Here is a 26,118-nt window from a genome sequence, read left to right as displayed (position 1 = left end):
AATAAATTAAAAAAAAGAGAGAGAGAGAGAGACTTGTAAAGGAAACAAATTATGTTAATTTCTTTTCTTTGATTCCTTTAATTCATTCAATTCAACAGTAAAAAATTAAGAGAGATGTATAGATAACACCACTCGTAAGTATTTGACCAATAAATGGGTATAAGTTACTTATTTTAATGTAATTAGTTTGGGATTTTTTTTTTTTTTTTTTTTTGTTGTTGTCAAGAGTTTGGGAGTCAATTTGGTTGTGGTTAACTTACAAGAGCTTACAAAATATTTTCTGCTTAATATTTTTTTTTAAATAAAACACCTCTTTTTATATTGTAAAGGGAGTGAGGATATAAAACTTTTTTATTAATACAAGAATGAGATATAATACTTGTTATTTACAAAATTCGAAACTAAGATTTTTTACCTAAAAGTTGAGAGAAATATCACTTAAAAATAAAGAGAAATATCATTTAAACCGTAGTGATCATACACTTTTTTTAGTGAAAAAAAAAGCACGTTATGACTATTTAGAAATGTTAATAAACTTCTTCAATTTAAAAAGTAGGGCCTTGTTTGGGTATAAGATTGAGTTTAAATAGATAAGTTACTATTTCTTAAAAGAAGAAACGAAATTTTTTGTGGTCCACTTAGACGTAGAAGATCCAAAATGAACGGATCAGAACATAGAATTTTTCTTGATATCTAAAGGTTATCAATGGATAACCGTTAAATCCCGTTTAATTTGATATTACCTTAATACAATCCAATAGGTTAATTTGCCACGTAATTGAGATGAGCTTAATAGTAGTAATGGTGTAACGTAAAATTAAACTAAATAGGTCTTGATACAACCCAATAGGTTGATTTGTCACCTCTACATGCAATGCCAACTCAGGCCGAAACTTACAAGATGGTTAAAATGGTAAATCACAATGCCTGAAATTTAATTTAATTGACAAATAGACAAAAGGGGGATCGAATTTTATAATAATACTTTGGTCAGGTACAACGAATACATCACATAATTCAACAAGCAAAAGCAAAGGAAGCTTGAACATAATAATGTAACACCCTGCATTTAATTAATAAATTGACCAAAGTGGATTCCATTTGCAGACTTTTTTGGTCCGCTTTAAGTCTAATCAAAGCTAAAAAAAGAATTAAAAACGCATCGCATGATGTTTATTAGTTCGGAATGCAAATTACAGAAGAAAAACTTTGCTGCCGATTTCTCTGCTTGTCATCATCGGCGGCGTTACCGTACCGGAAAATCTCTCTAATACTTGCCCGCCTTCCGATACCCATCTCTTATCGGTTAACTTTGACATAAGAACAAGATCTGCAATCCAAATGTAACACAACGGTGACCGAAACATTAAAACTTGGAGAAGAGGAGGGGAAAAAAGATAGTAATTTGTCGACGACCGGATCGCTACGGAGGCGTGCCTCCTAACAGATTTGTGCACTTGGCACTTTCTAATTTCGTTTTCTTCAATTTCACTAGGGGAGCAACAGCAGAAACCAGCTTCTAACTGAATGACTAGCCTTCACATTTTGTGAAGGCAAGGGCAAACCGTGCCGGGAAAGATGTGTAATCGATACTAGTAACACTCTTTTACAAAATTATGAAATATAAATTATACAACTTTCCCAAGAAGGGGAGACAGAACGGTTTTTGGTAGACTTCTGCGAGAAGAGAAGAGACGGCGATGCAGACACTGTTGGCACTCATAGTTTCCTTCATTAGGTTAACGAATCAAAATGCTTAATTGGCGATAAGAGAAGAAATGTACAATGGCTCTGCAACCAGTTGATACAGAACAAGCATCAGAAATTTATGCATACAAAGTTCAATGTGCAGGAAATTGACCACAAACCAAAACTAAGAATACATACTGAAGGTAATGGCCATACCCGAGACTATGAACAGCATGCATCCTCGCCACACATCAATTCTCTAACGAATGCTGTATTATGTGCATGAATAAGACTCGTTCCCATTCAGGTAAGTAATGGCATATCTGCACGACTAGGTTGAGTGACGGGAGCTTTGATCAACGGCGTCAAAGAATCCATGATACTAGCAAATGAAGGTCGTTTCCAGGGTTCGCTGCAGCATGAATTTGTTATTAGAGAAAACGGGGAAATTTGTTTACAAACTCAGTTTAAAATATTGAATTAGTATCTCAAACTCACTTGGCCCAACAAGCCTCAATTATAGCTGCCACATTAGGATTCAAATCACGTGGAATCTCAAGCCTTTTGTTTTTAAACCCAACAGCTGCGACAACCTATGCAACATAGAATAGAAAGGCTATATATCATCATGACATTTTCAGAGTCGTCAGGTCTAAAGATAATCCCTATTTCCATTTTCTAACCTACAAGAGCATAATCATCATAACACAAACCTGCGCTGGGTTTAAATTACCCCACGGCTGTTGCATTGTTGCGAGTTCCCACAATATTACACCAAAACTGTAAATATCTGACTTCTCATTTGATGGTTCATCACGCAGGACTTCTGGTGCCATCCATTCAGGCTAAAGAAAATAGAGAAGAATCTTCAATTTCCAGCAAAGCCACCATAAAATTGTAACTTCCAGGTTGTTTGTCTAATTTAAAATAAAACTTACAGTCCCGGCAGCTGATTTTGAGGAGAGGAAGGTGTTTGCCTTCAAACGGGAAAGACCAAAGTCGCAAACCTAAACCACAAAACAGGCATGAAAAAAGGTATAAACGATGCAGTAAGTAAACAAATGCTGGCGCACTAAGTCATGTTCATTTTCAAACGCATAAAAGTACTTATAGTTGAGCACATGCCACCAAAACTTAAACTCCTGTATCATGCAGCAGTTTGATCATTCAGCAAGCTCAGAAAGCAATTAAATGAAAATTGATGGTCCATTCCAAACGCTCAAAGCATAAGCAAACTAAATGCTGTAGGGGATCCTCACCTTCACTGTATATTTTTTGTCCACCAACAGATTTGGAGATTTTAAATCACGATGAACAATGGGAGGTTTGCGTCTATGAAGATAATTCATTCCCTTTGCCTGTGTGAAAAATTTCAGATCATGTACAAGAACACAATGAATAGAAACTAAAATATAAAAACTGAAAACGAAGAATAAGAGGCGACAGAAGAACAGGAAGTCTTAATATACTCACCACATCATATGCCATACTCAAGCGACGCCTCTCATCCAATGCCTCCCTTGCACCAGCTTTATGCAAAAGCCTATACAAGCTACCTCTGCAATTAACAGCCAACAATTCAGATCTTTAAACAATTTGTTGACATGGTATAAATGTCTAATACGTGTGAAAGTTCCTATTTGTGGGGGTGGCAGTGTGGGCAGGGGTGCAAAAAAGAGGACATTACAAAAACCTTGATAAATATTCCGTGACTATGGACAAGTTTGGAGGCTTGGTAACTGCACCCATAAAGAGAACAATATTTGGATGTCGCAGGCGCTTCATTATAGTAACCTAGCAGACAAAAGAAGTGAAGCTTATCTCAATTTCAAGACAAAGAAAGTACACGGCAATTATGTACTTAAAATCTCAATGCGTCCAAATGTTCTGCCATCATGTACCTCACTCAAAAATTCTTTAAAGCGTTCGGCATGAAAATCTTGTTCCATTAGAATCTTCACAGCAACATCCTTCAATGTACAGCATTTTATCAGTATTATGAATAAATGGCTATCTAAGAAGTAATGAGGGCAGAGTGTAAACAGATTAGGTGCTTACAGAGCCATGCCAATCAGCGCGATGAACAGTTCCAAAAGAACCTGCAAATGCGCAATGTTATTTTTTACAGCCTCGAACTAACTTTTATGAACTGCATTAAGTACATCAAGGGCATATGAGCTCTTCATGTTCATGATATTACTAATACCTGCACCGATTCTCTCTTTTATAATGAGCTCACTCCATGGGATGTCCAAATCCTCTATATCGAACCCGAGCTCTCTACTTGGTTTACTAGGAACCAGTTGAACGCCCTCAACAAACCTTGAGTCTGTAATTGTATCCACCCTTGGACCATCTCTATGCCCTACAGGTGGCATACACTTTAGAGGGATTGGATCATTTACCATGGGTGGTGTGTGCAAAATATTTTGAAGAGGATTAAACAACTGGGGATTTCTATCATCACCACTTGTCCGGGGAATTTTGGCATGTGCAGAGGTGTCACCGCTGAGATTTGAAATTAGGTTTTTTCCCTCTGTACTCTTCCTATCAAATTGTTTAGGATGTATATTGTCCTCATCAACAGCACTTCCTGTGATGAGAGAAAATACCATGGGTGAACTACAATCGACATGACAGATGAATGCTAATTTACATGACAAAATATAGACAACACCATAAAATAGTTATAACTTAGAATTATAGGTACAGGCTTAACGGATATTGAAAGTCCAAAAGAGCTGTTGATGAATACTAATTTACAGTTCAATGTAAACATAATCACAACATAGTTAATGCGAACTCTATATGCCAAGGGTGAATAGATGAGGAAATTTGGAGTCATGTTAATAGATAACTGCCAATTTATACGACCCCAATGTAAACATAATCGGCACCACCATTACTTGAACAGTGTGCAAAGGCATAACAGAAAATAAAGCCCTTTAATTTGCTACTAGATCATAAACATTCAATTTTCCTTTCTAAAAATCTCAAAACCATCTGCAGTTATCTGACATTAACATGCATCTATCCTAACCCCAAAGAATCAGTAAAAAAAAGTTTAAAGAGGTCAAACTAAATGAAGCCACCATTCTAATCCTTTTAATGTACTACTTCAGTGCAGAGGGTGTCATACAAAGTTCTTGTATGTAGCAAGTTCTAGGGAAGGCGCCCTTGCATTACTTTCAGGCAACTAAAATTTAGAATAAAAAAGATTATTTATTGTGTAAGAGCCTGTACAATAGATTTATTAAATCTATGTGTCAAAACGTGAATGGATATGTGTGTATGGATATAGAGATGGACACAAGTATATTTGCATATTTTATAACAGGTACTCCAATTGTAATCATAATATAAATAATGAATCCAACCATAACTTTTCTTTTAGGATTTAGGGATCAATGTATCTTCAGTTCTGCACCATTCTCTACCTGAATCCTATAATTATGTCTATACCTAATTGTATTTATTCAAGAAAATTTGTCATAAAACAAATCAACAATTGATCATATTAATAAATTGTTCATACAACACCAATTCTATATACATTATCAGCATTTCTGTGTTTGTTTTTTTTTTTTTTTTTTTTTTTTTTTTTTGCAAATATATACTATATATCATGGCTTTGACAATCAAAGAATTACCTGCAGGAGCTTCATCAAACACAAGATTAAGCGATTGACAGTCTGAGAAATACTGTTTAGCCAGTAACCTGAAATCAATGGTAGGTTCAACTGGTTTTAGTCTTGGAAAGCGCAGAGGTGAAGAAATTGAGATGGATGATGGGCCATTGAGCAAGGAATCAGGCTCGCGCAAGTAGCCTGGATTTGCAATCAAATCGACTAAATACTCCCTGAAGTGAAACAAATACGCCATATCAGATGTTTCCACCAGTTTGATAACATGGAAATGAAATTTGGGACACACTTGATTCTCCAAATAGAGAAATATTCTCTCTAACTCTAATTTGACCATGCTCGTTTTCCTATATAATTTTTTGAACACAAAGGGCGAACAGCTCGGGCTTGTTCAGGAAGGTGGCAACGGCTGACGAAGGACAGAAAACTAAAGGCATAGACAAAGAAATTCAAACAGATACACATGATGAATAACTTTTTACTGAAGTGTAACTTGAATAATTTTGCAGTTATGCACCAGGCAGTTCTAAAAGTAAACTGCATTGCTAATTCAAACTATTGATAGAGACAATAGATAAAAAAATAGCATACCTGTCCAACCCAAACCGGACAAGACAAGAGGAGGCGTCATCCCTTGTACAATATTGACAGCCTTTGGCAATTCGACAAGGTAAATCAATTGTGTCAGCTAGAACCTTCAAAGATAGACATGTAGCTTGTGAGTATCATACTGTACTCAAATGAACAAAGAATAATATTAACTTATGGATCAGAAGAACAGTAGTTAACAGACAAAGATTGCCACTAGTATATATGTCAAGGTTAAATTTCTCAGTGTTCTTTATCAAACTAAGCCTTCAAACCAGAAGCAGAAAACTTCATATTACTAACAATAAGAAAAAACAACAAATTTTGTTTATTTATTATCAAATAAACAATTACCAAGCTAAATACACTTCTTTCAAGGAAAGTAAATACATCAAATTATAGAGGAGCCTTACTTTGAATAATAAGGCACGATGTCTACATAAGCCAACAGAAAGGCTGCCTATTGGAACAACTACAGATCCTAAGCAATCTTTCAGATCATCGCTGCTCTCCCTCCATATGGACAAAATTTCATCCTCTCCTACGGAAGATGAACCCCTTGTGATAGCAATAAAATTCAGTTACATATGAATGGCAGACATAGATGTCGAAAGAAATGGACAGAAGATTCAGAAGACTTACCCCATGCGACTGCACACAAGCTTTGCCAGATGATCTACAATCTCTTTTGTATTTATGCAAGTACAGGAAATGGTTAAAACCCTATTTTGGAGCTCCTTTAGACTGGGATCACTACGTCGATCAATTAAAACCACTTCAATGCTTGAACCAATGCCAGGATCAACAGACCTTAATGATTCAATTGATGGTATACGACCATTTTCTTGCAGATCAGTGCACACAGTCCATACATACTGATCTATCCCATGAATTAGGTAAAATCCATCAGGCACTTTGTCAAAGTATGACAGACAGCCATTCACCTGTTGCACATCATATCAATAGGAAAGGATTAATACAGTTATCACCACAAAACACAAACCATTTGTATGAACAGTGTTGTTCAAAAGCAATTCTTAAACTCCATTAGCTTTCTGAAAAATTTTGGGTTGGGAAGAAAGAAAATGGAATAAATTATCTCTTGTTAGATATCTGACATGTAAATTGTAATGTTCTCGTAACATCATTTCACTTAATCAACAGTTACAAAAGTCTTCTAAAAAAAAATCAACAGTTACAAGAGAAAACTCCTCTGTCCCTACCTATGTACACGTATACATATTACTATACTACAGTTATAGCTATTACATTAACCTAACTTCCATGACAACCGATTATACTGTGTGAATCCCGATTCATTGGCAACCTCAACAGGAACTTATTAGTTTCCTAGTTACTGTAAGGTCAGACCAAAAGATGCAGCATATTACCAAATTCATTACCAATTATCTTCTCTTTCATAACAGTTTTGTGACTCTAGTAGATCAGTTTTGCTTTAGCGATGTTCTCTCATAAACGGAGATGCAATCTGACATAGGATCAAGCAGTTTTCATAACACCTTTTTTTTTAGAAATAGAATACATCATACAATGTAAGCACTGCCCAAGTGGTTAACCTGAGGTCATACATTGTTCAGTTATCAGTTGCTTGCTCAACCAATACGTTATATTGTAAACAAAATCTAATCAATCGGAAACATTCTTTTCTTGTTTGATGTGAAGCATGTGAAAGAATGCAATAATTGGATATTTGAGATAAAGGTTAGTTCTTCAATAGGATTCAGATAGGATTGGGACAAAAATGGCGTGCATAAATTCAAACCCGGTGTTTGGAAGGCCAATGAGATCTCATTCCTAACAACATTGTTCGGCCATGCAATGGAAATTTAACTCGAGTTATGTAAAAAGTAGAGCAATAATGAGATAATGCAGCTTATGAATTCAAATGCCATTGAGCAATGCATAATGTCTTCACAAAAAACCCGAAATTGCTCCAGCCATTCCATTGATAATTAAGCAGTCTACAACATTTTCCACACAATAAGCTAAGAACTCAGCTCAAAGAAGCATATATATATATATAGACCGACTCAATTAACAAAGCAAGGCAGCAAACCATGCAACTGATGAAACATAGCACCTCAACAATATCGATTGGCCATAGAAAGCAGAATAAACCTTACCCAAAACCGATGCGAAACGGCATCAACAGAGCCGGACGTCCTGGACGCCGATTCATCCGGCACTGGATCCAAGAAGTTAGGATCATCGGCGCATGTAGCCTCCGATGAAAGCCGAAGAGCCAAAGCCAGCTGCAGCTGATAACTCTCCTCAGTCTGCTGAGCCCAGCTCTTCCCTGAAGAAGAACCGCCGCCGCCACCAGTGGCCGTAACAGCTCCATCCACACCTTTCATTCGAAATTCACCCCCTCCACCACTAACCTTGAACACATCGTCCGGCACGTACCCGAACCCGTCGATCTCACTGACCGCGGCGGTGGATAGGGTCGGAGGGTAGTACTCGCCGGAAATCGAGCTCTCGGCAAAGCTGCTGCCGCTCGACTGCCTCTGCAACCCGGCTGACGAGTACGGGTTCCCGGCCCGATTCGGTTGTTGATTCGCCCGGAAATCGGCTCCGGTTTCCCAATCGAACCCTCTGTCGCCTTTCCCCTTGTTGTTCTTGCTCTCCGTCTCATAAAACGCCGCCGCTTGGTCGTCGGGAACTTGGCTCAGAAGCGTGTAGTTGGATCTCCTACCGGGCATTTCCATCGAGATTTGGGACTAATCGGTTCGTCACAAAACCCTAGAAATTCTTAAACCCGCCATCTTTGAAAAAAATGAAGGTTTGAGGACTCAGAGGACTCCACAGAGAAGGTCTGAGTTTCTCTCTCTAGAATTTCCACTGTCGGAGAGAGAAAAAGCGAAAGCGGTGGTGTTTCATTCGGTGGTGTAATCGTAATTATTCTTTAATTTAATTTTTTAACTTTTATTTTTCTTTTAATTTAATTAAAAGGTTTTTTTTTCCTTCACACGCTGGGCTCGAAGAATTTTTCTCTTTCTTTTTGTCCGTGATTAAGACTGTTTAGTTGGGTTTTGGGGCAATTAATTATTGGGTTTTGTTAGGACAATTAGGTAGTGGATCTAGTGATTTTATCAACTTTTTTATGTTGAGATACATGCATTGTTTTTTAATTTTGGTACATCAGAATTTAGAAAGGTGGGGTTCAATTCACTGCACCTTGTCTCTTTGTAGGATAGTGTTATATATACTTTTACTTCTCACGTATCTTTCTTATTTTTCAACCGTCTGATTAAATGTATTGAAAAAGATTAATGATAAAAAATAATAAGAGTATGTGAGACGTAAAAATGTTTGAGTGAATAACATTTTCCTATTTTTATTTTGACAATTTATTTTGTTAGTATGGGTGTTTTTTTGAATTCTTTGCTTGGTGTTTCTTAATGAACCAATTAGGTTATGATTCAATTGGTTAAAACTCGATAAAAGGCGGTCAAAGTCCTCGCCACACTGCATATCTCAAATGAGCAATAACACTTGGAACCGCACAATTTGGTAATAAGTATTGTGTCTACAGCAGACGCTGAGTAGCCAAGTGCAAAGCAAATAGTGGCGATGCTTAAGTATTCCAATGAATCGTGTCCAAGATCATTGCGAGCTTCCCGACAAATCTTAGAAAATAAAGACGTGATATTAAAGGCTTGGTTTCTAGAAACAACAACAACGTAGGTTACCAGGCCAATGTGGCTATCTATTGTTTTTTTATCTCCAAATATTTGCATGATTTAATGTAATTCTTCATATTATTTCCCTTTTAAGCGTTTTTATTCTTTATAGGGTGGTGTTATCTACACACCAAATTTTACTTATAATGCACTCATTTTTACTTCTCACACATATCTCTCAACTTTTGATCATCAGATCAAATGAATTGAAGAAGATCAATGACAAAAAATTAACAAATATATGTGAGAAGTAAAAATGAGTGTGTGAATAACACTTTCCTCTTTTTATTTTGACAGTTTCTTTTGTTATTATGGATTTTTTTTAAATGAGTATGTGAATAACAGTTTCCTCTTTTTATTTTGACAATTTATTTTGTTATTATGGATTTTTTAAGTCAATTCTTTGGTATTTGTTAATGACCTAATTAGGTTTTTGTAATGATTCAATTAGCTAAAACTCGATAAAAGGTAGTTGAATTCCTCGCTACCCTGCATAACTCAATTATCACATCCCCGCCCGGGGCGGATCACTTCCCGGGCCCACTCAACTACCGTAGCACGATATTGTCCGCTTTGGGCCCCGACCACGCCCTTACGGTTTTGTTTCTGGGAACTCACACGAGAACTTCCCCAGTGGGTCACCCATCATGTGAGTGCTCTTGCTCGCTACTCGCTTAACTTCGGAGTTCTGATGGAACCCGAAGCCAATAAGCTCCCAAAAGGCCTCATGCTAGGTAGAGATGATAATATACATTTAATGATCATTCCCTTGGGCGATGTGAGATGTTACAATTCGAAACATAATATGGATGCATCAATATAAATTAGGTGAAATGATAAATCAACCGGAGACCCTACAGCTGGTCATGTACGGTTAATTCTATAGCTCAATATCCAATCCAACCAGAGTCACCAACTGTGACCTGTAAGGCATTACTCTACACATAAATCGGAACTACCTGAAGTAGTTTGTACGACAAGAATGGTGTAAGAATACGCTTTAGTACTTCTCTCATCAACAACTGTATAATAATCTAAAGTCACCTACAGTCGGAACCACCTCTCATGGTCTGTACGACATGTCGGAACCCTCTATTGGTCTATACGACATGCACCTACTTGGATCCAAGGTGAGTGTATGGTGCGGGGTGAATAATATAAGCACTGACACCAGGGGTGCAGGTTATGAGATCTCAACACAAATCACATCGTCATTAATTCATATAAACAATATAAACTCACCTGATACTCACATGTGCGTGCACATCACCATTTCATATATATACATCAAATACTAATTCATTTATTTCATGTATATGTATGCATGTCATATTTTCTTAAAAGTGTTAAAGGATTGTGATTTGAGATATTTGCTGATATATATGGTTATATAAATTATTTTATGGGAAAGTATACAGGTTTTTCAGCAAGGGGTTATGAATGTTGATAAATGAGATATTCTTGAAAAACTTTATTTTCGCCCACTCACATTTTCTGTTTTGCGCCCCTCCAGGTTCTAGTAGCAAAGTTCCTTATCGATGAGGATTCGTGGCATGTCCCTGTTAAGGTGGCTACTTTTGTGGGTATGGTTTATACCTACATTGCTGTACTTGACTATGCTCTGACATCACGTGTGATTTGGGTTCATACCCACGCACAGTGCACTCTGTTATTTATTTAAATTTATTTGCATCTTTCCTTATCATCACTTTATGACTTCGGCACCTTCCAGGTGGCGGCCAACACAGCTCGATTCGGAGTCCTAGTAGACATTCTGGATCGGGGTGTGTCATCAATTGAATGCCGACACTTGGAACCACACAAATTGGTACTATGTATTGTGTCTACAGTAGATGCTGAGTAGCCAAGTGCAGAGCTAATAGTGGCGGTGCTTAAGTACTCTAATGAATCGATTCCAAGATCATTGCGAGCATCCCAACAAATATTAGAAAAGAAATACGTGAAATAAACGATTTGGTTGCTAGAAACGACAGCAGCGTAGGTTACGAGACCAATGCGACCGTTTCTTCTTTTATATTCCAAATATTTGCATGATTTAATGTAACTCGTTACGTTATTTCCCTTCAAAGCGTTCTTATTCTTTAGTGTGATAATAACACCGTAAAAATTGTGTTGCTAATCCAACGTTATAATAAGTGGATAAAATATCGATATCTCATGAACTTAGAGTATAATCTAAATAAAGAAGCACATATTACAATGTGACTCATGTGAGAGTGGTGAAGTCCCTTGCCACCCTGCATATAGCTCAATCTAGCGAAGGACACCCTGGAATCGCACAACCAGGGTAAACGTTGATCAACCAATTGCAAATCAAATAGTGGCTTGGCCTGCCTCAACTTGATTGCGGGGACGATTGTGACTAAAAAAATATATCATGTCGATGGCCACTTGCAACTTTCACGTCAAAATATTTGCACAATCTAATGCAATTCTTTTTATATTTATTATATATTTTTTATATATACTAATCAATACTAAAGTGAGGAAGGAGCGTTTGAACTCGAGATTTACTGAGTTGAAGAATAAGACCCTAATCACCAGTGTAATCCACCATTCACTACATTTATTGTGTTTAAGCATTCATATTCTTTGGCGTGACGTGATAGTAATATTGTGCGATTGGTGTTGCTAATTTAAATGTTATAATATAAAATGATGACAAGCTCACGTTTCTTTTTCCGAAGTGGCATGAATAATTTACAAGAATGAGAGTTTGGTGAAACATCAAAGTTGATCGTGGCCACGAGTAGGGTGAATTCCTAACTAGCCTCCTCGGGCTTAGAAGAAATGGATAATCGTGGTTCGTCACCTGTAGCGTCATTTTTAAAAGAAAAAAAAATATACCAATAACATGTCAGTATGTTTTATTGGTGATAATATCTCTTGCACATTAATTATCATCCTTAAATAGTGTTTTTTTTTAATTTTAATTTTTTATTTATTTAAAGGATAGACGTTCACTGAATTCTGATAATTCCATTTATATTTGAAATCAACAATTTTAGGATTAATCATCGTTGATGATCCAATGCACAACAGTGTAGTTAACAAGCACAACTCTTTCTTATAAGTTGAAAGTAGTTGGAAGTTTTTCTTATTATACTTTAAAATAATTTAAATTAAAAGTAAATATTTAAACTTGAATACATAGAAGACACACGTAAATACGCTCTATACAATTTGGCTACGCCTAAGCGAGAGTTCGTTTATGAGAAATTATTGTATAATTATTAGAAAATAAACTAACTAACCAAAGGAAAATGAAATTCTCTGTACAATTCAAATACTCTCCGAAATATTTTGTTTTAGTGCATAACATAATGTGATATTACCAATTCACTTATGTTATAAAAAAAAAAAAATAGTGTGATACTAAATTAAATGTAACAGATCTAAAATTCGATTCTCTCTAATCTAACAATTTTCTTTCAAGGTCTAAAGAATATAAACATAATATTATAATAAAAATAAAATTAATAAATATTTACTAGATCAAATAACTGACAACATGTGCATGCGCGAGCATTTATAAAAATATAAAAAATAGTGTGATACTAAATTAAATATAATAGATCTAAAATTCGATTCACTCTAATGCAACAATTTTCTTTCAAGGTCTAAAGAATATAAACATAATATTATAATACAAAATAAAATTAATAAATATTTACTAGATCAAATAACCGTCAACGTATGCATGCGCGAGCAATACACAACTCAATCGAGTAAATCAACAACAGACCACAGCTCGCCACGTAACTCGTCTCACTTTAAAACCACGAAAGGAAAGAAAGATGAGAAATTTGGGAGGGAAACCGAAAAGGAAAATGGCGGTAAGGCGGCAATGAGCGTTTCTCTTCCCCCCACCCCTTCGTATCTGCTACTGAAGAGGGAGAGGGAGAAAGCTCTTCAGTCTTCAAATCCACGATCCATCTCTTCGCGGCTCGCAAGCAGATACAAATCCGAAGGTATGCTTCGATTCGATACTGTCGTAGTCGATTTCCTTTCTCTGCAATCACATTCGATTTCATATGTTCTGCATCTTAATCAGCGTTAAAGAGAGAGAGAGAGAGAGAGAGAGAGAGAGAGAGAGAGAGAGAGAGAGAGAGAGAGAGAGAGAGAGAGAGCTATTCAAATCTACGATCCACCTCTCACGGCTCACAAGTAGATTCAAATCCAAAGGTACGCTTCGATTCGATTTATCGTAGTTGATTTTCTTTCTCTGTAATTGCATTCGATTTCATTTTTCGTGCTCTGCATCTTTAGCGATTTGAAACTTGCTTGCTCATGTTCGATTGTATCGATTTCGAAGATGTCACCGTTGATCGCTCTGTTGAAGATTCGGAACTTGAGTCCGGTAGTAATACATAGCCTGTTTGTTTGAATAATCTCGAGAGAAAAAAAAATCATAGATCTGAAGCTTCTCCATTTTAAAATTCGAGGAAATTTCAATCTAGGAGTAATTTTTAAGCATCAGAAGTTTAGGAAATGTTTCATAAATCTGAAACTTCTCGAATTTAAAATTTGAGGAATTTTTTAAGCTAGGGCAAATTTTTAAGTATCAGGAATTCTCCATTGGTGGGGAAATATAGAAGAACAAGGTTCGCAGGGATTTGAATGAGGTTTTCGATGTTAGAAGAAGAAAACTGTTTGAATGAAGAAGGGGGAAGTGAGAGGGCAAAATTAGGATTATATTTTGAGGAGTTAATAGTGTTCAGAGAAGATATCATTTGGAGACAAAAGGCTAAGGAATGAGGTTTTGGGAGGAATGTGAGTATTAGTAAACTCTTCCCCAAATTGCTTAGGTTTTGGCTTCTGTAGAAATCTAAATGACTCGCGAGTGCCGGAGCTTTCTGTGAGGATGCCAAGAATTGTGCTACAGCGGAAAGTTAAGAAATCGTGCAAGAGCTTATAAGGAGTTGGATCTCTCTGATATTAATTGGTTTATGATTGGAACCTCAGCTTTGTACACTTCAATCATTAGGAAATGTCATTTTGATTGCACCTGGTTTCAATAGCTCCTCCCACGGTTCGGGTTTCGCGTTCTTTCATGAAATATTGCTCTCGTTGGGTAGATATTTGGGATTTCCTTGAGAGAACAGGACCCAATGTTTTCGTTTCTTGCCATTGGTGTATGATATGTAGGAGCGAAGCTGAAAGTGCACATCACCTTTATTCTTTATCCGTACTGTAATATTTGCTGAGAAGCATTGGCGGCGGGACAAAGGTTGAAATCCTATTGAGGTGTGGAGTATTGGTCACTTTTTGGGTACTGTGATTAGAAAGAAATAGAAGGATTTCTGCTGGTTATGTGGGGGAGGGGTTGGACGTTCTGTTAGATAAAATCAGATTTAGATCTTCTGTCCCTACAGAGTTAAAAAGAGTTTCCATTTTTTGATATTTATTTTGATTTGGGGGGCTGGATTATGTTGTTTGAACAGTTTATTCATGTTTGCTACTTGGCTGGATTTGGTATTTAGTGGACATATTATCCTCCGTTTTTCAGTATGTTTAGTGTGTTCAGAGTGTCAATTTTAGCGAAACTTTGTTGCTCACAAAGAAAAAAAAAAAAACTGTTGGAATACTTTGCACCAGCTTGAGCTATCTTTATCTATCTTTGACTGCTAAGCTCACAACCTTGAACTAAATTTGCTCAAGAAACTAACTAGTGTATAAAGCCGCATGGTATCGTTCGGTTATGCTGGCCGTTCTTACACAAATGGCTAAATGCCCTCTGAGTCAATTGAGCAAACAACTAAACTAGAACTCGACTCTTTACTACACGAGCCAATTTACAACTTTTGAATGCTTTGCCACTCAATGCGGGGTATGTGCAGCTCTATAGACTTGCTTTGAAACTTGTGGGTGGCTCAATGTGGGCTATGTGCTGCTCTATAGACTTGCTTTGAGACTTCCGGGTGGCTACTCCTCTCTCTTATCTTTTGTTTTGACCAACTTGCTGGCTGGGAAGTGCAGTCGTGCCATTAATGGACGCGGTGCCCGCGTCTTTTGGTCAAATCCCCTCACGCAGACAAATCCTGCAAAAACACCAGCACTTTTGAACAAACAGAGATTGCAATGAAATTGCCTAGAGCCAGTTAGTGCCACAAGATTAAGTCAATAGAGCAGATTTTGCTATTAGTTTAGCCATAAGATGCTTTACGTTCCAGTTTGTTGTAAACATAGTCTTTGTATCCGTAGATCCCTTTCTTGGGCAAGTTCAGCATTTGTCATTTTGAGGTAGGAAAGTTTAATCTACTAAGAAGCAATTAGTTTTATGTAAGGTACAAAATAATCCTGTTCATGCTTGTCTTAGTACATTCTTGGTGCGAACCAACAGAACGCTAATGAAGTGTCTTAGGTAGTTGTAGGAGGAAGATATTACAATATCCTTGGCTCCTTGGGTAAAGATGTTAGAATTGCAACATTCCAAGGGAAGTAGATCTTATGTCCCTTTCTTACAAGTATAAGGTTTGCAGTGGGTGTTGGAATGTTGAAGGGAAGTAGTCCTAATGTTTCTTTCCTACAAGTATAAGGTTTTGAATGGGTGTATAATTCAACAACAATACCCTAATGGCCACTTTGTGCATACATTTAACCATTTGAAGACTGCTAGGATCACATAGAATGCGTAAGTGACATTTTCTCATACCTCTCCAGAAGCAGTGCTGAATTTCTGGTGTTGATAACCCTGGCCAGAAGAAGAAGAGTATTTTAAATTTTATTGTTAGACACATTTAAAAACAGATCAAAGCATAATATTTTACAATCTATACCTTTAAATATTGTTGGTATCGAGGTTCCGAAGTACACTGTTCTCCTGTATAGCTTCCACAACCAAGCCCTTGGAACATCAATTGGGTTAATGCTCGAATCATGGTCAGCAAATACCTACATTGGACAGTATTTGTTATCAATTTCACCTGAACGTGAAACAGATGCCTTAAGGATGTGAAAGACCTTAAGCTGAATGAAACTGTATCTCACCTCATTAACTTGAAAGTAGGTTCCGTTAAGTGGAAAGCTCCCTCTCATTGCTGTTCGGCATGGTATCTGTTCATGATCAGAACAAGTAACCACTCATCATTGTTGTCTTTACTTCTATTGGTGTGACAAGTATTTAGTTCGCTTTATCAGTTATTCATGGTTTTCATACTAGTGTCGTTTAGCATATTCTTACCAAGAGAGTCCCTCGGACTGTTTGTGAATTTGCTTCCCGTGCACTGTTGCATGAGAAACATTCCATATCGTCACACAATTTGCCAAGTTCTTGAGAACTACACCTTTTCTCTGGTGGTTGAATGGAATTTGGAGTTTCACCTGGTATGAACATCAAGGCATTTAGTGGAATTGCCTAGTAAACATATAGAAAAAGAGTATATGTATTAACTGTGGGCAGTACCCCACCCAAGAAGCGTAGAGATGCTCTATGCATGTGTCTAGTGTTGAACTTAAACCAGTTTTTATTCGGGGTTCAAATGATAATAGTAGTCACTGTGACATTGGGGACTGTTGAGTTTCATAAGGTTATGCCATCCACTTTGGAAAATTGTTCTAGACTAAACTCTCAAAATAGGGTTGAGAACTTGGGGGTGAAAGAGGAAAATTGGATAACCAGATTTAAGAATTATTTTGGTTGTTGGTTTTTATTGTTGTCTGCATACCTGGAGTCCAAATAGCCAGAAGGTAATTGCACGGATCGTCAGGTTCTCGCTTATCCATATGCAACTGTATTAAGCAAAGGCAGATATTAAATTCGGGATAGGTACTTATTGGACTCATAAAAACCCAAAGAAGGGGTTGTTAAACATTGTTATTAGATAGATATATAGATATTACTGACCATTTCTAGAAGAGGGTGCGTATCAGGAAGTTCATAGCTGCATTGTGAAGAACAAGAATCAGTAGCATATAAGATGTTTGGCTTTATGTGATTATATTTATGAAAATCATCATTATGTAGAAAGTTGTAGGGCTTTTGTTCCAAATGTTTTCCTTCATTTTGGAAGATGATATGTTTTTTGGATACACAATCAATATAGTTTTTGACAGCACGATGCATGATTTTTATTGGGTACCTTACCTGGCCACGTTTTTATCTTTCATCTTCCATTGCTTACTTAAACATCCATTTACCAAAATCTTGCATGCTAGATATTTCTTGAATTACTGTAGAGATGAAAGCTCCTACTTACACTTGGTGCTCAGTTCGCAGTCGGCTCACGTTCTTAAGCTTGGGAGTTGGTAATGATGCAGCTTCTGATGTTAGAGAGACTAAAGCTTTTGACATTTCACCTTCTTGAAGCTCCATGTTTTTTTCCATATAATTTTGCAAAGTCTGAGTGAACTCTTCAATGTTAAGTTTAATGGTTGGAATTTCGTCAGGACCTTCACAGAAGTCCTCAATGTCCTCTGATATCTGTGTACACACTGGCTCTGGTGATGCTGGTTCTTCAATAATAGGTTCACATTTACCAACTGCAGATTTTGGGTCAGATATCTGGCTTGCTTCCAATTGCTGGAACGTTGTAGGTTCACAATGACCAAATGTAGATTTTACTTCTGATTTCTGGCTTGCTTCCAATTGCTGGTATGTTGCCTGAGGGAAGGGCAAGGGCATTCTATTGTTGACACCAGCAGGGTTTGGATGGGTAGTTCTGTCTTCAGTTGCACTCACTATGCTTTGCTCCTCTGGTCCCGGCAGCGCAAGCCTTGCACTGCATAACATTCTTTGTAAGTAACTTAACAGATAATCTTACAGTAAAGTACGTTCTATGAATTGTTATTGGCCAATTTGCGGTAGGATATCTGATGTTCCTTGTTCACAATTTTGATTACATTATAATATGATTCATGAAACCTTCCATGTTGTTCTAACTACGTGCATGCTTAAGATTTTTTCCTTATGTTAATAAATCGATAATACAACCGTTAATATGCCTTAAGTGAGTCACAATGAATTTTTTATTTATACAGTTGCTTATGCCTATATCTTTTACTTATCAGTCTTAACATCCAAAAGGGATCTAATTGGTGGTGGACAAACGAATGTTATTTATCAGAACTATAATGGAGATTGTGGCTTTTAGATGCAAAGGATGGAACACTTGATTTGCAAACCTCGCAAATGCGCTTGCAAAATGCCTACAATCTGTTCTCAGCGGGCATGCATTACAATTCGGCTTGCTTTTCGTGCAGAAGACCTGTGTCAAAGGATGATATTTTATTCGTTCTTAGTCTGAATGTGAAGACAAATTACTTCACATAAATAATAAGATGACATACCTTTCCAAATGTTATCATTTGGTAATGCAGCTCGTACCTGTTCACAAAAATTGAAATGTTTTTGTCCAATTAGTATCCAGTTTCATGGAAGAGCAACTCTTCCAAAATCATGCTTATAAATACAATATAGTGTACTAATGTGAAGATTTTATCTGATTTTGTGCATACAATGTTCTTTGGTCAAGCTTGCACAGTCGTGGCCACAAATACTTTTGTATGGATTCCAGCACTGGGTACCTATAAAGGACAGAAAGATCAGCTCCAGTGCCAATTGGAAATGCTTTGCAAAAGTAACATGGTGGCTCATAAAACTCACAGTTCAAGAAGATGCAACTGCAATGACTCAGGCAGGGGCTGAAGGGGTACCCATCCAAGCCGTACAGCTATACGTCCAACATTTGTGTCCACCTTCAAAGATTCAACTATACATATTGAGATCTGTTGCATCTATTCTGGTCAGTCATATTTTTAATATATACTTACTGGAAAAGCAAGATGGTGCAGTGTCAAAAGCCGCACACATTCCACGCTTTTCAACCCCAATCCGCGAAAGCTCAGCAGATACTCTCTGTGACATATCACATAGTTATGGAATGCAAACCACGTAAGAATATTCATATTCAGCACATCATATTCATATACTGTAGAACACAGCTGTAGCATTTTGATATGACATGCGAGGCAAGCGATTGGTTTTTGGGAATTTATTTTTTATAATTAGAAATGGGTTGGATAGTTCAGCAAGCTTACTTTGCTTGGTCAGGTGGAACGTCCCTCAACCATTCAAGATCAACACTACCGTGCTCTCTGACCAGTCTGTTAAGGAAATCCTGCACAAATTTCTCAATAAACATCAGCTGATCTAAAAAGGTTTTCTGTGTCTAGCGGGCACACTGACAAATTTGAGAATTATATTTAATGTTATTTTTACCTTGATTCGTTCTGCAAGCATATTATTCATCCCCCGCTCTTTGATGGTTTGGGCGATCTCATTAACATCTGCACATCTTACGGCTTCCCAGTCCAAGGAATCCATTGTATTTTCTGTCTTTTCCCTTTTCTTTCCATTTAATTCTGCTTGTTTCCTTAATTTGTCCCAATCTTGCTGATCTTTTTTCTCTTTTCCAGCTTTTCTGTTCTTTGTGTTGGAGGTAGCAGCATTCGTACTACTGAACTCCTTGTTAACTGAATTACTCTGCTCATTTGAACCCAACTCTGTTGCCTTCTGCATAACATCTGTGGTCCCTCCAGAAATGTTCAAGCAACTTTGCTGTATCTTACTGTTTTGCTCCTGAGAATGTATGTCAACATTATTTGAGCTCCCAGCCAACCCGAGTTGAGACTGGGCCATATTATTGCCTACCTGAATGTTATTGCATGAATTTCCGGAACATCTTGGTGCTTCTTGAACATTCACTGTCAGCTTGTTATGTGTTGTATCTTGACTGGGAGATTCTGATGTTAGTGCACTTCTTTCACTCGGACTATCTTCACATTTATTTTTGGATGCATAAGAAGACTGGGTTACTTCTCCGTACAAATCAAAGTACTCAACTTGCTGTACTCCTGGGTTGGGGGTTAGATTCAAACAACAGTTACTGGAAGGCTCAAGGGATGCTTCTCTGTTTATCTCACATCTTTGGTCATTATGCTGCACACATGCAGGTTGGTAACCTCCACAGTTTGATATGTCATGAGAGGACATATGGGTGCTCCCGAGACTGTAATGCAGCATACTTGATTCGGCCCTCTGTAAAAGCTCCACAAACGAAGTGGAGTGATCTAAACTGCTGTTTTCACATCTATTAGGCGGATTCTCTGTTTCTGAGTTGCTCTCGCACGATCCTGTCTTTTCCACAGTTTGTGAAGTTGAAGAATCCACAGAATTTTGAGATGAAACTCCATTGTACGTTCTCATATCCTCCTGCAGGTACAATTCTGTTCTTGTGATCTTGGTGGTTGACCTGTTCATTAATGAGTTAGGATACATTCCCAGACCAGGTTCAGATGGATGTGAAAGCTTGCATTGTGCTTCATTTGTTGAGATAACACCCTCAGTTGTGCTTCCAGAGTTATTGTGTCTGTTGACAACTTTTTCTTCACTATGCTCAGCGTCATGGAACGTTAGGGAACTCCAGTCACAACCTGGCTGGTTTGAATTCTCACTAATGCATACTTCTGGTTCATCTACGACCAAGCTCGCAACTTCTTCATCGCATGATATTTCGTTGCTCCTTGACTTCAGGGGAAAATGTGCAGCCATTGACATGAACGCAGAGCTGTAAGGAGGTACATATTAGAGAATTTCTCACTTGTAATTTATCTAATGTCAAATTCTCTAGTTGTATATAGAAACGTTACTTTACCTAGACAGGTGGTCTGAAACATTTTGAGTAAGGAAAACTCCAACCACTGAGTCCACAACTGATCCCTTCCACGGAGAGAAGCGTCTATCTCCTGTTAAAGTAATATTATACTGTTAGAATATGAAGTTGTAACTTATATCTAAAATTGAAGAATAGCGTTGTATTTGTATGTATATGCATAAGGGTTCCCAAGGTGCTTGAGACTAGCATGATGGTCAGTACATGAACGTACAGAATGCATATTCTTTTTCCTTGAGTAGCTTGCAGTATGTAGAACTGTATTGCATGAGATAAGATTTGAAATGACTTGTTTAATATGAATTCCCCTGAAAATGGAAGAATTTGTACCTTGCACAAGATGCATTCGTGAAATAAAATTGTCTGCACGTCCACGGAACACTTTACGCTCTTGTTCCCACCATTTTTCTTTCTCCTCATCTGTGCCATTAATACCTTCACTGTTTATATTTTCCAGCAGAAGCTTCCATACTCTATCAGTCTCTTGATCAAGGTCAACTTTAGGTCGCGCTTTACGTTTCTTAATTGGATCAAAAGAACCATCAAATGGTACAACAGTGCCATCTCTTCTATAAAGAACCAGTGCGTTGTGCTCTTGATCTTGTGCCTTGTAAGAAGAGTTGACATTATACCTGTGATAGGCAAATCTGCTGCTATTTTCTCTATTAATGTCCAAACATTTGAAGTGCTCAGTAATAGCAGAAAGCAGTTGTTCGAATGGTACTTGTGGAGGAACACCTGCAATTGATGATCAAGTAAAATTACCAAAGATGATTGGCGGAGTTGGAAACAACCTTCACACGAAAACTGACATACCTGATGCTGTGGCAAAATATGGCTGGTTCTTATATATTAGAAGACCTCGTTGTGAACTGGAAAGTGGATTTCTCTTTGTCCTCTTCCTTTTTGCGAGTGTTGCACCCACGTCTGTGACTAGGGCGTCAATGCATGTCTGAGATCTGTCAAATTGATTCACTCTTTGACCATTGCCATCAGTGGGTGGTTGATTGGCGAGACAGGTTCTGTGCAGTATGTGCTCTGGTGTTCTGGTTAGTGAAGCCAAGTTGCGAACCCTTGTAGGGCAACTAGATCTTCTCTTTGTTGACCTCTCTGTCTGATACAAGGGCAGGAAACTGTGAACACTTTGTGGTCTATCCTGAGGGTTATTTCCCACTTCTTCAAGTGCAGTTGAAACATTACCAGCATTTACTTGAGGACCAGGAGTCAAGCAGCCAGCTGCCGATGGTCTCCATATGTTTTCTGCCATATTCACATGATACGAGGTGCTTGGTATGGTAGAATTTTGCACCTTATCAGTCCTCTTCTTCTTGTATATGTATGGAAAATGCACCCATGACATCACATTGTAGTATGCCGGCAAATTATTATAGTTTGCCCCATATAAATTTCTGGTCCTAGGATCTTCTTGCTCAACAGCACTCGAATAATTTCTCTTTGATCTTTTTGCTTGTTCTTCTATTGTCAGAACCGTAGTTGTGCTGTGGGTGGAATCATTTGCACTTCGTTGGGATGATCTAGTGTCCCGATCCAACATGGTTTGTGCATTGTATCCACTATGAGTGCTCATTTGTCCTACTTCTTCTGCAGCCTCCTTTTGGGAATCAACATATGTAGTAGAACCTCTCGTTTGTTGTGGTGTGCTTGGAGGTTGTTGGTCCGGCAATGACAAGTAATGTTTCAGCATTCTGCTCGTAGAACGGATGAGATCTTGGGCTATGCCTGCTTTGGTGTTATCTGCCACCAATTCAACTTCATTTCTGTGTGGTGCGGTTGAATTTGTTTGAACTCCATTGGTGCCAACATTCATCTCCTGTGATTGTGAACCCACATGTAAAGACTTGCTTGAGGAACTTCCATCTCTTGGTTCTTCTGCGTCAAAATTTAAAGCCTTTCTGCATGATCTCTTTGTAGGCTGCAGATTATTTGAATCAATATGCTCTGTAGATTCCTGCGGTGGAGGAGTTGTGCTTTTATTGAGTGTACTCTTGCGCACATACTTTCTTTTGGGTTTTGGATTTTCCATAGAAACAGAAGGCTGTGTGTTTCTTTTTGGCTTGCCTTCTATAATCACCTTCGGCCTGTGCTTTCTCCTTCTTTGTTTCGGTTGTGGTGTCTTGTTCAAGTCGATACTGATGTTCACCTCCTTGTCAGGGTTGCAGTGTTCCTGGAGCTGCGTGGAGAAAGTAGCTTGTGATGAATCCACAGCAGATTTTTCTATATCTTTATTGTTTTCCAGATCAATGATATTAATTGTCGCAGAATTAGCATCCCATTGCTCTTCTATCTCCTGGCCTTGTCCATCGTCAGCATTGGAGCTCGGAATTCGATACATTTGTTCACTGTCAACTCTCATGGACTTATCTGGTGTTATAGGTGCAAATTGGCCATTTGTAGTCGGAGGTGGAATATTCAGATCATAAGGATGGTTGTCAGGGAATGAAAATTCATCTGCATAGAAGAAATATCGGTTCATCTACTGATCAAAGAGGTAAAAAAAAACTAACTACAAACTTTGTTGTTGATTTGTAGAGTTGCACTTAAAATTAACATAAGTCGACATCTTGTAAAAAAACTGGTAGTAATCATGGAGAATTTGCTCCCCACGATAAAATTCTTACCGAAAATCAGAAATTCATACAACACATCAATACACAACTCAATTATTGCAGTCAGAATATATGACAAATGAGGTGTGTGAGAACAGTCTCATTACTTGTTCTATCATGCATAGTGCAAGTATTTAGCAGTCATTACTATCTTCTAGGTATCGTATTCCTGAACACTCTACCCCTTATGTAGCCTGCTATCAGTATTTTCATTTCGAACGTTTTTACTTGTTTTGACAATTATCACATTCATGCTGTTTGTAGACACTTCCCGAAACTATCCATGCTAAGGCGGCTCTCCAGCCCTTAAATTCGGTGACTGCCGAGTTTACTTCTTGTACGGTAATTATATTCTTCACTTCTCAATAGACTGATGAATTTGTTTAAAATGCTTTGCTTGTGGTGTAAGATAGTAAAAATTAGAGTTCATAGCAAAAATCAAGTATAAAGCTATATGGGGCTCAACTTGCAACCAGGCGAGTACCCTTTGCGTATGCATCTTCTCTCCTCACGTGAGAGGAAAAAAGTAGCATTCATGCAAGTCTCTCCATTTATTGGTCACTAAACAACTCTATGAAAAGTTATGGAAGACTTTAGTGTGTTTTTATCTCTCATCACGTGACAAGACAAAAGGAGAGAGATAGTCGTCTTATAGGCTGCGGCGAGTGGTGCCGCATACAGAAGTTCGAATGCAAGAATTTCTCCTAATAAAGAAGAAATCACGTGCGTCCCGCCGTTCTCTAATGATTAGAGGGCCAGACGCACGTGGGTCCAAACGCACAGATCCACGTGGGTCTGTGGGTCCAGATACACATGGGTCTGCACATGCGCTGGCATTCGTCGCGATTTAGTAAATGTGGTACAAATAACAACTTAAAACTCAATTGGTTGCACTTACGCTGAGTATCTCCCAGCACTGCACTACCGCTCCCATCATTCGCAGAGGCCACCGCGAGGATCATGAGCTCTTTGCAAGGGACATCTCTCCACTGTGCCACGCGGCGGAAATAAGCGTCCGTTGAAGTTTCAACGCCGCTGCCGGCTCCAACTCCAGCTCCATGGTAAACAAATCCGCTCTCTTCCGCGGGATCCGGATCCAAGTCTATAACTAATCTATTCTCTTGAATTTCTTCTACCCCCAATGGTCTCGAGGACGTCGAAATTTCCGGCCGCAATTTGGTCTCCGGTCTGGTGAGAATAGGCCTGTAAGGAGTTGGTGGCATCCAACAGCAAGAACTTTGATCTCCTCCCTGTTCACCCATTCCGATCCCTCTGCCTTAAGAGGGATCCACCCACCTCTTAAGTTCTTAGATTTCTCCTCACTCACTCAATTCAGTTCCTTCAAGGCGGGATTTCGATTTCGATTTCTCGAAATCAAGAATTCTTCATCCTTCTCTTCCCCATTTTATTGAATCACCTGCCACAGAGAAACAAAACCGCAAAATTTGAGAATTTCCAGCTGAAAAAAAACCTAGCTTTGAGCTAAGAACACAACAAAACATGAGAGTTTACCCAGCTCACCATAAACATTACACTCAGCATCATCTGGTTGATAAAATTCAGATCTCTCAATCACCGAAAATTTTCAGTTTAATTAAATAAGATGGGGAAAACAGAAATCTCCACGGATAATGCCACTTTATTCTCAGCTGTTTGGTAGAATTTATTGCACGGAGAGATAAAATATTGGCAAAATCCGAGAGGATTTATAGAGCTACCCAAAATTTGAGTGACTGCCCAGATCTCATTCAACCCTCAGAAAGAATCAAAAATGGGGAAAAGTTAATCAGGGAGTGAAAGAAATGTGAACAGAAAAGAAAGAAGCCAAACAACAGAGAGTCCCATTGAGGTGTTTAGATATAACTGATGACTCCCTTTCCCGGTAAACGATTTGATAATTATATAGAAAACTAATTAACAAAGACTTTATAATGTACTCACACAGCCATGCATTCACGACATGCACAACTAAGTATCAGACTTACTCAAAATATGTATCGTTTTTATCTTTTAGGTGAGTTAAATTTGAAACATCTTCTAATTGAATGGAGATAGAAACACTGTTTTTATAAAAACATATATCATTTTCGTTATTTAGGTGAATCAAACTTGAGCTTGAAAAACTTTTTGTGTATTAATTTTTTTTAGTACAAGTGATAGTTGGACATGGGAT

The 26,118-nt window shown here is 37.9% G+C and overlaps 2 protein-coding genes and 3 long non-coding RNA genes across 9 annotated transcripts; 3 read left to right on the top strand and 2 right to left on the bottom strand.

Moving 5' to 3' along the window:
• Window positions 1-951: 951 nt before the first annotated feature.
• On the bottom strand, window positions 952-8,826 carry LOC126593499 (serine/threonine-protein kinase CTR1-like). 3 transcript variants are annotated; one of them, XM_050259588.1, is made up of 17 exons: window positions 8,066-8,825; window positions 6,564-6,865; window positions 6,335-6,479; window positions 5,925-6,028; window positions 5,340-5,548; window positions 4,157-4,282; window positions 3,896-4,054; window positions 3,748-3,788; window positions 3,591-3,659; window positions 3,383-3,483; window positions 3,163-3,247; window positions 2,949-3,047; window positions 2,628-2,696; window positions 2,403-2,534; window positions 2,188-2,282; window positions 1,906-2,101; window positions 952-1,791 (listed from the first exon to the last, which is right to left on the bottom strand). In XM_050259588.1, exons 1-16 carry the CDS (start codon window positions 8,648-8,650, stop codon window positions 1,993-1,995), a joined length of 2,430 nt encoding a protein of 809 aa, XP_050115545.1. In that variant the 5' UTR covers window positions 8,651-8,825; the 3' UTR covers window positions 952-1,791; window positions 1,906-1,992. The 3 variants fall into 3 exon arrangements, with proteins under 3 accessions (XP_050115545.1, XP_050115546.1, XP_050115544.1); XM_050259589.1 differs by having other exon boundaries at window positions 3,896-4,282; window positions 5,340-5,407; window positions 8,066-8,826; XM_050259587.1 differs by having other exon boundaries at window positions 3,896-4,282.
• Window positions 8,827-13,464: 4,638 nt separating this feature from the next.
• Window positions 13,465-15,285, top strand: LOC126593504 (uncharacterized). The gene is made up of 2 exons (XR_007612969.1): window positions 13,465-13,617; window positions 13,701-15,285. It is a non-coding gene; the product is annotated as an uncharacterized LOC126593504 (long non-coding RNA).
• On the bottom strand, window positions 15,232-25,828 carry LOC126593498 (DNA glycosylase/AP lyase ROS1-like). Of its 3 annotated transcripts, none has more exons than XM_050259585.1 (21): window positions 25,467-25,828; window positions 24,844-25,362; window positions 22,135-23,787; window positions 21,649-22,056; window positions 21,301-21,391; window positions 19,866-21,213; window positions 19,685-19,764; window positions 19,418-19,502; window positions 19,251-19,342; window positions 19,103-19,171; window positions 18,935-18,971; window positions 18,770-18,852; window positions 18,182-18,366; window positions 17,845-18,112; window positions 17,493-17,529; window positions 17,314-17,377; window positions 16,830-16,969; window positions 16,637-16,702; window positions 16,426-16,540; window positions 16,302-16,340; window positions 15,232-15,687 (listed from the first exon to the last, which is right to left on the bottom strand). In XM_050259585.1, exons 2-21 carry the CDS (start codon window positions 25,205-25,207, stop codon window positions 15,572-15,574), a joined length of 5,340 nt encoding a protein of 1,779 aa, XP_050115542.1. In that variant the 5' UTR covers window positions 25,208-25,362; window positions 25,467-25,828; the 3' UTR covers window positions 15,232-15,571. The 3 variants fall into 3 exon arrangements, with proteins under 3 accessions (XP_050115542.1, XP_050115543.1, XP_050115540.1); XM_050259586.1 differs by having other exon boundaries at window positions 17,845-18,366; window positions 19,866-20,225; window positions 20,298-21,213; XM_050259583.1 differs by having other exon boundaries at window positions 17,845-18,366.
• On the top strand, window positions 17,976-18,776 carry LOC126593503 (uncharacterized). Its single transcript, XR_007612968.1, has 3 exons — window positions 17,976-18,112; window positions 18,182-18,382; window positions 18,656-18,776. It is a non-coding gene; the product is annotated as an uncharacterized LOC126593503 (long non-coding RNA).
• On the top strand, window positions 23,688-24,439 carry LOC126593505 (uncharacterized). Its single transcript, XR_007612970.1, has 2 exons — window positions 23,688-23,827; window positions 24,210-24,439. It is a non-coding gene; the product is annotated as an uncharacterized LOC126593505 (long non-coding RNA).
• Window positions 25,829-26,118: the final 290 nt, after the last annotated feature.

This window comes from Malus sylvestris, chromosome 12 (assembly GCF_916048215.2).
Source record: "Malus sylvestris chromosome 12, drMalSylv7.2, whole genome shotgun sequence".
Lineage (NCBI taxonomy): Eukaryota > Viridiplantae > Streptophyta > Magnoliopsida > Rosales > Rosaceae > Malus > Malus sylvestris.
Note: the sequence above shows the minus strand (reverse complement) of the source record. Positions and strands in the feature narration are given on the sequence as shown.

Coding starts and splice junctions, on each gene's coding strand:
- LOC126593499 (XM_050259587.1), bottom strand. CDS start 8,650: ATGGAAATGCCCGGTAGGAGATCCAACTACACGCTTCTGAGCCAAGTT. Junction 6,866..8,065: donor CCGTTTCGCATCGGTTTTGG/GTAAGGTTTATT, acceptor GATGTGCAACAG/GTGAATGGCTGTCTGTCATA. Junction 5,549..5,924: donor GTCCGGTTTGGGTTGGACAG/GTATGCTATTTT, acceptor GTTTCACTTCAG/GGAGTATTTAGTCGATTTGA.
- LOC126593498 (XM_050259583.1), bottom strand. CDS start 25,207: ATGGGTGAACAGGGAGGAGATCAAAGTTCTTGCTGTTGGATGCCACCA. Junction 16,970..17,313: donor TCTGGCTATTTGGACTCCAG/GTATGCAGACAA, acceptor TGTTCATACCAG/GTGAAACTCCAAATTCCATT. Junction 16,703..16,829: donor CAGTCCGAGGGACTCTCTTG/GTAAGAATATGC, acceptor GATCATGAACAG/ATACCATGCCGAACAGCAAT.